This window comes from Ammospiza caudacuta, chromosome 3 (genome assembly GCF_027887145.1).
Source record: "Ammospiza caudacuta isolate bAmmCau1 chromosome 3, bAmmCau1.pri, whole genome shotgun sequence".
Taxonomy (NCBI): domain Eukaryota; kingdom Metazoa; phylum Chordata; class Aves; order Passeriformes; family Passerellidae; genus Ammospiza; species Ammospiza caudacuta.
The window spans coordinates 29243623-29256896 of NC_080595.1; the positions used below are offsets into that span (position 1 = coordinate 29243623).

Consider the following 13274-nt stretch of genomic DNA (forward strand, 5'->3'; position numbering starts at 1 on the left):
ATCTGCTACAACATAATGAAAAATAGAAAGGGAAATAGAAGGGAAAATAGCAACTTATTTGTTTTACCAAGATACATCAAATGCAGTCAAAATGAACTGAAAACACTTACAACATCCAAAGAACAAGGGTGTAAAAATTGCAGACAGAAATATAGACAGTAACAACACACTGAGCTGTATCATAAATACATTCACCTCTGCAGAATCCTTGGTATTGTCCCTGGGCAACCATAAAAATTTCAACACTTATGCTAAGTAACAAGACAGAAAATGTACATCTGTACACCCATCTACAACTTTTTGTCACAAATACGTAGTAATTTTATGCTGGTTTTACACCTGCATCCCCAGCATTTACTACCAAAATCAATGGAAAGGAAATGCAGAATACAGCATCTTTACCTGCCACATAATTCCTCTTTAGGAACACATTTAAAGGAAAGTAGGTCCCACAGTACAGGTCTCTTAAATATTCCAGGTTCTTAGCTTAAAGATTTTATTGGGATTCTCCCCCTACATCTTCTGAATGAATGTAAATAACCTCAAAACAATAAGCTAGGTAACTGTGAAAAGTTATTTGGCTGGTGTATGTACCTTGCAAAAAGTAGTGGTCATAACAGAAACAAAGACAAAACTAAAAAGTTGCAACCAAAAGCTTATCAAAAGGTAATCTATTAGCAATAACCAAAATTATGCTGAAAGATTGCATTAAAAAAAAAACCACAAACAAGCATTCTCCATTGCATTAATAAAGGCATCAAAACAGAGCCAATTACTGATGTAACAAATAATTTTAAATTATTAAAATTAATAATTTTAATAATTTAATTAATAATTTTTCCTGAAAGAGCATTTCGGATTCAGATACAGCAGAAAGCCAAACACATTTTATTGTTAAATACAGTGTGTTTAAAAACTGCTACTGCAGATTTTCTCCTTTCAGAAAAAATGGTTATTAGCATTTATTCTTGAAAATTCATGACAAATTATAAAAGGCAACAGATACATCACCTCTGATGTGAAAAAGAAGCAGACAGAGATGCTATTTTCTGTCCAAAAGTAGTTAAAAAATTGAAATATCTTATGATAACAACCTTGTCTTGTTTCACTACTAGATGAGCAAGATTAAGCATGTAAGTTTCCCACCCTACTGCACTGAAGCTTTCACACAGTTAGCAGGACTTGCTCTCAAATACTGGTGATGCTCATTTCCTCCTACCCACCACAGCTCTGACTTAGGAGGCTCCTAATCCCAAACAGGAGTCATACAGAGTAGCAAAATATCTGCTGAATATCTTCTTGTAACCACCATATAAATGAAAGTTACACTGTATTAATATTTGAAAAGTCATCTTAGAAACACATTAGATAAAGGAGATAAAGATCCCTATCTTTATCTATCTAAGTATATTCATGGGTGGATATGGAAAGAGATACATACACACATCTACAAACCTACATATTAGACATTACATTTATGTGTTACAATCAATCATTCTGCAGGACTGAAAAAAAACATCAGAAGCTTGTATAGCAAATCCTGCACTGCTAAAATCTGTCAAACTCACCAGTTTTAATCTACCCTCTCAGGGGCAGCAGTGAGGCCATACAGCATTTGCAGATGAAGACTTTCAAACAAATCATACAATGACTTACGTAAGTTAATATTCTTTCTAATTCTCCAAAACAATAAGAATACAGGAAAGTACAACCAATGAATACCAATTTTTCATTTAAGGACTAAAACTGAAGAGAAACTTTAAAAAGGCATTTTATTAAAAAAAATCTGAAGATTGAAGAAACAACTCCCATCACATAAGAAAGCACTACAAAATCACCTTACCTTATAATAAAGGGGACAAAAGGTGCTATGCTGAGAGCTGAGTGAGAGCCATCCATTGGAGATGGATACAGTCTTCCCAGGATTAAGAGCAAAAGAAACAGGCTTGGATGGATTTTCAACTCTTCAGTTTCACTAAATGAAAAGGTGTAAGAAGCATTTGGTGAAAAAAAAGCATCCTCCTTCACACTAGACTTGAGCCTCTTTCCCACAAAAGAGGCTTCTGCATCTCTAATTCAAGGAGTTATCCTAGGCTGATCATTGCATGGGAGTGCAAACCCTGCTGGGATCAAATATGGCATCCAGTTCTTCTGCAGAGCACCCCTCTAATGAAGACACTCATGGCTGTACTGCCTTCACTTTCCCACATTATTCCAAGCCTCCTTTATTCCCAAATGTGGTGAGCTGCCTTCATTTCTAAAGAATATTAAAAACCTGCAGATAAGGTTTTCCTATGAACCAGGAAACAAAGATCTGAGTTACAAAAAGGTGGTTTAAAAAAGTACTTTTATCAGTTTGAAAGGAAATGTGTGTTTAGTAAATAACATGTTTGACTGAAGAATAGCTCTTGTCATTGACACCAAAGGTCTACTATTCATATAGTATAAACAATCAGAAAACCAAGTTAAAATCAATACTTTTTGATTTATTTAACAACTAATAATAAGATACAAGTCTTAATCCACGTTGAAAAAGCATTCATGACCAACACTTCAGACAGCAGTTTTCAATCTTTTTCAACTGAAAAACTTCCCAAAATTTGCAGTGATGACACTGTCACCTTTTGTAAAGTCAGGTAGAGTGGAAAATACACAAGCAGAAAATACACAAGCTCTTTTCCTAGAGCAGAGACTGCAAAACATGGAATGACTGGCAAAACTTCTGCTTCCTAGGCCCATTAAACAGTCAGCTGAACCTCACCCATAAATCAGCTGCTCAATTTCCACAGTTTATATCATAGCATTTCAAGAAAAAACAAAGCCAGCACTGGTTTACTTTACAAGTTCGTGAACCTGGAGGTAACAGCGTCATCCCAAATGGTATCATCTGCATTGATCAAATTGTAGCTCTCAGCCACCATTTGTGGAGTCTTAAGATCAAGGACCTTCCCCAGAGTCAGTGTGCCACAGGCTGGAAAGTGTTCATGTGGTGTTACTTGAGGCCTATGACCCCATATCACTTAAACATGCTGGGAAGCATCATTGTTAAATGTGAGACACTCAAATACCCGGGCTCTGTTTCCCTGAAAAACAGAAGTTCCTTAACATCTGATCCTAAGAACACAGAAACTCTTAATTAGCCAACAGTAGTTCAATCTTCAGAGACTTCATGCAATATGCCAAAGTTAAAAGAAAAAAGCCTTAGCAAAAACATTAGAACTGTATCATTTCAAGAAGTACTGATGCATACAACGGCACTAGGGTGTGTGTGTGTGACACAAATCAATTTAACCTTTTCACTTCACTTTGTATCTCAAAGTTTTCTCAGACATCATCTTACCTGTTCAAAGTGCTGGTTACAACCTCTAACTGCTTGAGAAAGAAAGGATAAAGGCTTGGAAACCGAGAGAAAAACTCCCTTCCCGTCATTCTGCAGAAACGAATGAAGAAGAGTCATAATTAACATTCCACAGTAATTAATTCCACTCAAAATATCAGCTTATTTGTTGTATTTCTGATGCTACAGTGAAGCTGGAGAGGCAGAAGAACCACGCACACACAAAGAAATCACAAAAAAGGCATAATGTTTTCATGAAAAATAGTGATAAGAGTGCAGTTTACACAAGTTAAGTGACTGTCTCTATATGTGCTCACTGACGCTTTGTCAGCTAAATTGGGAAAAAGGGATCTTAGCCCCTTGACCACACCAAAAAGAAAAAGATACAACAGTTTAAATTCTGACAGTATTTTAACAATATTCTGGTTGAACAAGAGAAGATGACACTTGCTTCAGCATGGCTCATGTCCTAAATAGCTAACAGAATACACTTAGTAGACATGTACTAACAGATAACTCGATGATACTAAAAAGCACCTCATAGAAGTAATTCATGGAAGATTTGTCAAATGCAGTGTCAGAAGAGTCTGAGCTTCCATTAGCCCTCTTTCCACACTGCTGCTTCCAGCACATGGCATTAGTGACACTGCAGGCCACTTCTGCTTCCTTAGATGGAGCAAGCATGTTCAAAACAGAGCAACGTACAAACACCTCAGGAACTCATCCCTAGCCAGAACCACTAAGGTGGCACAGTAAAGCTGCAACAACAGCAAACCAATCCAAGCTAAAAAGATGTAAGTAAAAATCTTCTGTATTTGTTTTACAATCTTTTCATCAGATGGCTTCATGGTTTATATGAAACCACTCAGCATCATCCAAGCAAGAACCACTTGAATGTTACTGTGGGGGAAGCTCTAATTAGACATAGATGGTATGCAGATTAAAAAGACTTCCTTTAAAAATAAATAAATGAAAGGCCATCATTTAGAAAAACAAAGCCAACTGCAGAGTTTGCTTGCCACAAGATCAACCAAGATAAATGTTCCATGTTAGCATGACTCCAATGCAAAGCTTCCAATAAGCAGACAGATCCAGGTTTGGAAAAATTACACAATGAGATGGCAAGACTGAATGTGCATAAAAATAAGCAGACAAAAAAAAAATCATGCACAAGTAAATGACCACATGGCAAACATCAGCACAGCTCCTTCCAGCACTCAGCTAACATAACATGCCTTAGCCACAGGCCACAGAATAAACACAGCAAAACCAGACTGTTAGGTGGAAACAAATGTTCAAAGAGGGACAGGAAACTTTCCCAAGGTACTTAAGAAAAATTCTGTGAATATATATATACAATATAGTGAATTGCTAGAACTAAAAGGAAGGAATCTGCAGTAGCTGTCATAGCTACAAAGATTTCAGCTTATATTAATTCAGTTTTAATGTTTCCATGTATTTTATTTAATTGAAGGCTAATGAGAACAGTTTAAAGACATCAATATTGATAATAACTGGTTATTTAAGCAGAAGACACCCATGCAATTTTTTTCTAACAGTGTCCTCAAAACTACTTCAATTTCTTTGCACATAAAGTAAGTAGCAAACTGAAGATGCAAAGCCAGAGACAGCATAAAACCTAAGATCTATCAGGTCAAACAGCCCATCCTACTGAATTTCCCTATGCAAAACATTAAGAACTCAGTATTTAAAAAGAAAAGGTCCTACCCAAAAATGCTGTGACCTCTTCATCTCTTGTGCTACAGAGTGCAAAAAGCAAAAGCAGAATTTGGGTCAAGTTTCCTATGGAATGGATGGCCACTGCTGAAATATTTAAGAGAAGACTACATCCAAGTAGCACCTCACAAGTACTTTTAACAAGGTTCATTTTTAACATATTAAAAATTCAGCAGCCACATTTGAATCAATATTAAATAATGGAACTGAATATCTTGACAAAGCCTCAAAATTCTATGCAATTAGCATGGTTTCATAAATCTTTTTGACAGGAAAAGAAAATTGTAACTGCTGAAGTGGGTAACTTACATAACCTACATAACCTCCTACTTGCTTTACTGCTCCAGAGTTTATTGATAGAACGCAGCCTAATCAAAACCACTGACAGGCAGTATCTGCAGAGAAGATGTCCACAAGCATTTTCAGAAAAAAGGAGACACAACTGTCTGAGCAGACTGTAAAAGGGCCTCCAGTTCAGAGGGGAAACAAGAAACACTACACTTTATCAGAAGTGCTGCAAAATTAAAAAGTGTGCTCAAAATACAAGGCATTAATTTAAGTGTGAATCCACTGCTTGGGGATGTCAAGGCAAGGAGATGCACAACTGGGAATAAGCAGGAAGCAAAACAGCTAGACAGTATGGAACACAGGAATTCAGTTGTTTCACTTTTTAATGCTGACCATGCTTTTTGCTCCTGGAAACATGTACACACAACTATTTGTGTAGCGTAATTGAGACTGGAACAACAAAAAGTATAATGGTTGTGCTCTTCAAAACTGCTCATGACACTAAGCCACATATTTTATATTAATTTCAACAAAAAATATACTCCTTTAAAAAACAAAAACATGAGATATGTCCCATGAATCTATCACTTGCATGCATGCATGTACATATGCACACAATGTGAGTTAGGGATAGCTTATTCCCTGTGAACCTATCTTTAAAAGAAGACAAATCCCTGACATAGCTATAAAAGAACATATCAAGTAAACGTGGACTAAAACAACCCAAAAGCCACTGCCAACAGTCTTCATGAAACAAACTTGTTCTTCCTACTCTATGACAGATCTGACAGGGAACACTAAGTTGAAATTAAAAATACAGATAACTACCTTCCCATTAGTCACTGCCATAGTTCAAACACAGATTTTTGGCAAAAGAGCTACCATAATTAAAATCCTAAACCAAACATTGTGCAGATCACAAGATTTTACATCTACTCCCCCTAAAATGTGTTTATAAGAGAAGTAACTGAGAAGAGCCTTAAGATACTACTATTTTACCCCATGTCCAGCTGGAACTATTTTTATATTGCTTCAGAGATCATCTTCAACAGTACGTTCAACCACAGACTCGATAATAGTATTTTCTTTTTTCCTTTTAGTAACTCTAAGAAGCATAATTTCACAATCCAGAATTTCAAACAGGATTGCTGAGACTCAGTATTTACCTCTCACAGAGTTTCCAGTTTAACAATATAATGTTTTTTTCATGCAAGCAATTCTGCACAAAAGCCAGATGACAGAGTACAACCCATTCACAAAAGATTTCCTTTTGATGGCTAGACACAGCAGTCATGGTTTAACACTCAGAAGACTGACTGAAAAAATAATGTTTATTTAGAGAGACATACAATAGTTTCTTTGCCATTTTCATTCAGTTCTCCCTACCTGAAAAGATGTTCCATTAACAAGAAACAGTTATACAGAAGTTTCTTCTGTACCATGTAATACAGAATCAGGCTACACCCACCACTCCTAACACTTGTCTGTGTACCCTTGAGTCAAACTCTTCCTCCTAAACAGATTCTGCAGCAGGCAAAACTGGGGGGAAGAAAAATCTTTCACCAAATATAGATGTCCCATCAACTGGCAAGAAGTTACTTTGAAGGCATGTGATGATAGGAAGGACAGAATTTAACAGCTAGCAATAAACACTTGGAAAACAACTGAATCACAGCTAAGTTACAGAAAACCAACTAGTGCTAGAGGTAAAAATTAAAAAAAAAAAAAACACTCAAAGCAGACTGTAAGTCTGTAAGACTTCAGGGAAGGTTTGGATTAAGCATGATACACAGTTTAGAGTGTTGATAACGGTTCTTCAGAAAAGAGGCAAAAACTGGTTCTACTTCCGCTGAAATAACCCAACTCAGAAGCCCTTATTATACTCTTGAATGTCAGCAGTTCTTCCATTCATTTAGCACCAGTTCTTTGGCTTTATCATTTTTCAGAACTGAACCTGGAGTGGCTTAAATTAAGCCAAAATCACGAGTTTTCAAGTTTTCATGTGATGTGCTCGTGGAGATGTCAATAACATCTAACTTCTAGAACCAATTCATAAATGCTTCTAAAAACTGACATCTCCAGAGATTAAACATTGTGTTTGTTTCAGTAGCAACTTGATGCTACACAATTCCAGCATCTATGTTTATTCAATTAATGTCTTTCTAACAAAATATTCCACCTTTATACATAACAAGTGGGTGGACTGTTTAAAAATACATTTAAGAATAAAACTATGGATGTTGCAGTGTTCTTTTTAAAACTGTGCTGTACACTTAAGAGAACACTCCAGGAGATTAAAATTCTGCTGTGACACTGGGGCATACATATCATTTTACTGTGACGTGTCAGAGATTAGCTGCTTCTGTTCTTTCATTTATTTTTCAGAAGAATGAAGCTTTCTAACCTTGTGGGCTGTTTTTAGTAACTGACACGTAAAAGAACATCAGCAAACATGTTCATATTTGAGTATAGCACAGGTGAGATTTAGAGACAATCTTCTGAGGGCAGCAAAGGTTTCTGGTGTTCTTTTTGAAACACAAATATTGCTAACATCTCATGTCAGCTGACAAATACATGGTCATATTTTACAGGGGAAAAAATACTACATTTAAAAATAAAAAATACAACTGGAATGTGAACAAAATATAGACAAGTCACACTTGGATCAGGACCAAGAATATAGCTTTGATGAAATTACAGAAATACTTTTAGTTGTCTCCTGTAAAACCTACTTGTGTAGTAACAATCCTTACACTGGAATCATTAACCCCATGTCAGATGATCCTTTATGTTAAAGAGCAGTAGTGCAGAAACAGAACCCAACATACTCCTGGCACTGCAAGAACAACTGCTGCTGAAAGAACTTGAAAACCAGGACACACTTTGGCAAACTGTCATTCAAAATGACAGATTTATGTAAACAATATACTTCTACACATTTGCTACTTCTGACATTGCTGAATTATGAAAAAATCCCACAATGCAACTTAACTAGGCTAACCTGACTAGACTAGGTTTTAGTTGCCCATTTTAACATTTGTGTTCTTTCCCTGACCTTTATCACTTATTAAACAGCTGGATGCTGTCTCAAAATATAGAAACCTATTTCCCTACTAACAAAGATAGATTTCAGAAACATAAACTCAAAATAAATGGGAAACCTTTTCTTTTATAACTACATAGAAAACACCAAGAAAAAAATGTATGGCAGATTGATTTATGCTGAGGTTATGGTAAAGACCAAAGCTAATTTCCGATATGCTTTAAGAATTACATTAATTTTTTGCTCCTTTAATAGGACTAAATTATATGACAATCATCTGCATGCCATGACAGGACAAGTAACAGCAATAAAGGTACAGAAAACAAAAAGGTTTTAACTACAGGGGAAGCAAAACTCAAGAGAATTTACTATATTTGACACCAAGGGTAATGCTATCTTTTATTTTAGAACACAGCAAAACAGCATAATATTATATAACTACAAAGGCAAACATGTAACACTTGAAATTATTCAAAAGTGGTAGTAAGGAGAACAATTCACAAAACGACACACTTTGCATCTGGGATGAATAATCCTGAGCATCAGCACAGGGTGAAAAATGGATCAGAAACCAACAGCCCCAAGAGAAAAAATATATGGGTTAGAATGGATGCCAAGGGCACATCCTCACTGCTCACAGGGCAAACCACACATGGGAATGTGTTCATTAGAACAAAAGCAGGAGCAGATCAGTGAGGCTGCACATGGAATCCCCATCACATTCTGGTTGCCAAGTCCAGAAGAGATCAGAACACACAAGAGAGGGTCCAGCAAAGAGCTGCCCAGATGGACATGGCCTACAGAACATGCCCAGTAAGAAGCTGAAGGAGCCAGGTTTGCTCTGTTGAACAAAGAGGAGGTCCAGGGTAGTTGTAACAGCAGCCTACTACCACTTGAAGGAATCAAAGAGTAGAGAGCTAATAATCTTCTTGCAGTAGCTGCAGAGACTACAGAAAGGACCAATGGTCACAAATCACAGCCTGGAAGTTTTAAATTGTGCAGGGGAATGAAGCACTCTTACTCAGAATAGTTATGAAATGTTTTTGAAACTCCAGAGGTTTTAACTCATCCAAAGACACCGCTGACCTGATGTAGTGTTGCTAGCAGTCACACTCTCAATGGGAATCCAGGACACAGGACAAAGAGATCCCTTTACAGTTTGTATGGTTCCACTTAGCCACTTCCCACTCTGCCACCGTGGTTTTAAAACTGCCTTCTTAAAAGATCAATGTTTTTCTTGTCTTCCTGCATTTGCTGGTCATCACAAGCCACTGCAAGTGCAGTAAAGAATAGATCCTGCTCAGAACAAAATTCTCGTTTTTTATTAAGTCTTCAAGACTAAGTTAGTAACTTGGCTTTAATTCAGCACAAACTATTATTTTTGCCACATTGTACAATAAGAGAAACATAGGAATAAAAATAATCACTTAAAATTTTATTTCAGAAGTAGTACATATTTATGAAATATCTTGATTAACAGTCCCTCTGGATGACCACTAGAGAACCATCACTATTTTTACTCAGACAGACAATAGGAGCAGGCAAGTTCCTTTAGAAATAGAGATTATACACAAATTTTAATTTGCCTCAGATAATTTTGTTTAAAGAATATACCTCAGAATTAAATTCCTGAAATCACATACTGTTTCAGGACTCATGACAAACTGCTTTCAATAAAACATTTCACACGCAAAAGAGAATTTTAGGGCTGCCTCAGAAGACAAAATGGCCATGTAATTTTGTGGGAGGCCACAATGAAGCCTGGAAAAAACAACTTTAAAAAAAAAAAACAAAAAAACTGGTGTAATGCATTGGCTAATAAGCCCAAGAGGAGCAAGGATACAGAAGATTATTGCATACTTGTTTTTCTAGACCTAGCATGACACAGGACACCTCTTCTGTGACAAAAAGGCACAACTTTTGTGTAACCTCATCAAATCAGTTAGAAAAAAGAATTCAGATTTCATTTCTACCCCCATGAAATGGAAAACACTATGAAGGGGAAAGAAGCATCATCATAAACATGTGGGGACCTTTAATAAAGATGTGGTGACTCTGTACCTTCAATAAATCTAACATTTGTTTTGTTAGTAAGTAGAAAACACTTAATCCCAGAACAGTAAGCAAAATAGTTTAAGTTCACTGACTTGAAAAAACATTCTTTTATGCTACAGAGACCTAAAATAAATACTTAAAAGGAACTAAGAATATGCCACTATATCTTGGTTTTCATTTTCCTTCAGATAGAAGTGCTAGAATAAACATTTGTACTAGTTTACACTGCTCTGTTTTTATGAGGTTAATAACTGAACTGCCAATCAAAACCTGTATAAATACAGCAGGTAAATACCTTCTGCTTTAGAGGCACTTTTATTTACAAGGGACCTAGCCAAGATTTCTAAAGGACTGCATGGTCTGGTTTGCTTTGATCTCTTAAGCACAAGTTTCTTTATACCTCTTGTTTTGCTATTTATTACACTCTTTGTGTGATCAGGTATGGAAAGAGCACCTGCATAGAACAAAAAAAAAAAAAAATTCAGGAAAAGTGTGACTTAAGAGGAATAATTATGCAACACACAGTTCAATAAAGTAACTTGTGAAGAGCACTTTGACAAGAGCACTTTTGCTGTGATGCTAGATAAAGAAGTATGCATACAATGGGCTCAGAATAAAAACAGGGGACCAGCACTTCAACCCAACATCACAGATACGACCTGGTACCTACAGCAACACATTAATCACCACTCAACTTTGATACACATAGACAAAAGTATCTTCATATATATATATATGCATGTATATAAAACTGTATCTAAAACTGAGGTGAATTATTTTACATATAATTACTTCTAACAAACTTTTTTTAGGACATTGAACTGTGCATGTATGTCCATGAAAATGAATGTACACAAAAAGATGCAACTAAAATTAAGAGATATGCATATATGCATCTAGAAAGTTTCCAAGAATTCTGTTCAACCACTATCTCTAACACTGTTATCTTTAATCTCTTACCACAAATTTAGCATTGTAAATTTCAGCTCCAATAATCCACACTTTCTCTCTCTGGCAGTATTTTGTGAGGAGTAGCTGCTTTTTACTTAGCATAGTTAATGAATAAGGGATATATATAATATGCACAGATCAAAATAGAATAATTACCACCATTCACACTAATTAAAACTTTTATCACTACAGGAGAAATGAAATTACGTACTCATGTGGCTAGTTTACACTAATTTTTGTTTTATGGAATGAATTTCATTCACTTGTTAGAAACAAATATTAACATTATGCCCCTAGTTTATTTAAAACAAATGAATGAACTGGAGTTACCTTGGGCCAGCATATATAGTTTAAGGATGTTTCACTTTGGGTAAACTCATTCAGCTAATTTTACCACATTCATCTTTCTATTTTCTGGGGCTGACTTAAGACAGGATATTATGAAGATACTCCCAGAGATACATGTTTGCACTGATTTAAAGCAATGATTTAACTGTGTTTTAGGCCCCAGAAATGTGACTGGGATTTATGGAGGTTATTGCTTTTCTGACTCTGTATAGACAAGGTAAGATCTTGAACTAAAAATGGCTCTGTAGATTTTAGGTACTTTATCAAAAAGAGAAAGACACACACTGTGTTCCTAAAACCAGCAGAAATCATACAGACAAGAGTTTCTTCAGCCTTGAGAAGAAAAATCCCTATTTTCTGCTACAGAGGATTTTAGGGTTTTAGTTTAGCCCTGCAAAACAAACAGAGTAATTAAGCAAATGACACAGAGGGAAACAGATTTGTTTAGGAGCTTGTTTTCAGTTTGTTTCTGTTTCTGCACAAAACTTTCATAAATTTTACCTTCAACTTACAAGTTAATAGTACCTTATCATCATTATTCTTGCTATAAAGGCACTTAGGGAGCCTGCTCAAAATAAAGTTTAAACAAGCATATTGTTATTGAACTATTAATCAGCAAAAGCCGTAACGGTTATCTGAGTCAGCCTGAACTTTTGCATGTTTTCTTGAGACAGTTCTAAGATTAAGTCTTCTAAATCTGTCAAAGTCAATAAAAAAGGAGAGATGGAGTATTAAAAACAAAAAGTTGAACAAAATAAATGTGGTCTACTTTTGGCACACAGAAAGGCAAGGGGGTTTTTTCCCTTAACAAAAACAACCCCCTCACAAGGCAATGTACTGCAACAAATCCTTAATAACTACTTTGAAAGCAATCACCTGAACAACTGAGGTGCCACGGAAGGAACAAGCAGCAAAAAGTGAAACAGAAGGAGCCAGAAGAAAAGCACCAGAGGCACTGAAATGGCTCAGTCACCTCACAAAACCTCACTGTCAGTGACACAGTATTTCAACTGGAGAGCTGCAACAGGCCAAGGCTGCCAGAGAAAATCCACTAGGGAATCACTAATGGGATCCAAGTTCAGCAATCCCAAGCCCTGCTCAGCACACAGGCCAGAGCTCAGTGAGGCCAGTCCTGTGAATGGAGCTCATCCCTGCTGGAGCCAGCACAAGAGGCTCAGCCTTCCTGGAGCCACAGCCCTGGTCACCATCCCTCACATGGAGCTGGACCTCAGCTGGCACATGGGAATTCTGCCACTGGTGTGTCTCCAAGTTGGCACCAAGCGTTTAAGGGCTGGAGTCACTGTGAGCATCCCCTCAGGGCACCCACCTAAGAGCTATCCCCTTTTACCACTCTGATGTGCCACTACAGCCTGACCACGTTAGTAGCACCCATGTTTCTTTTGGCTTATCCCAAAACAGGACTGGCCACTCCTCTGTGAGCAACACTGACCCATCCCAGAAGTCCTGCAGAGCTTAGCACAATCTACTGAAAATGTCTAACAAGTTTGCTGTTAA

At 36.7% G+C, this 13274-nt stretch overlaps 1 protein-coding gene across 1 annotated transcript in view; it reads right to left on the bottom strand.

Annotated features, from left to right (window-relative positions):
- Positions 1–13274, bottom strand: part of THADA (THADA armadillo repeat containing) — a 151716-nt gene that overhangs the window by 98287 nt on the left and 40155 nt on the right. Inside the window, exons 27-28 of the mRNA XM_058801595.1 lie at positions 3341–3430; positions 1844–1975 (exon numbers count right to left, since the gene is read on the bottom strand). Of these exons, the coding sequence (XP_058657578.1) occupies positions 1844–1975; positions 3341–3430 (222 nt within the window). The remainder of the gene's footprint in view (positions 1–1843; positions 1976–3340; positions 3431–13274) is intronic.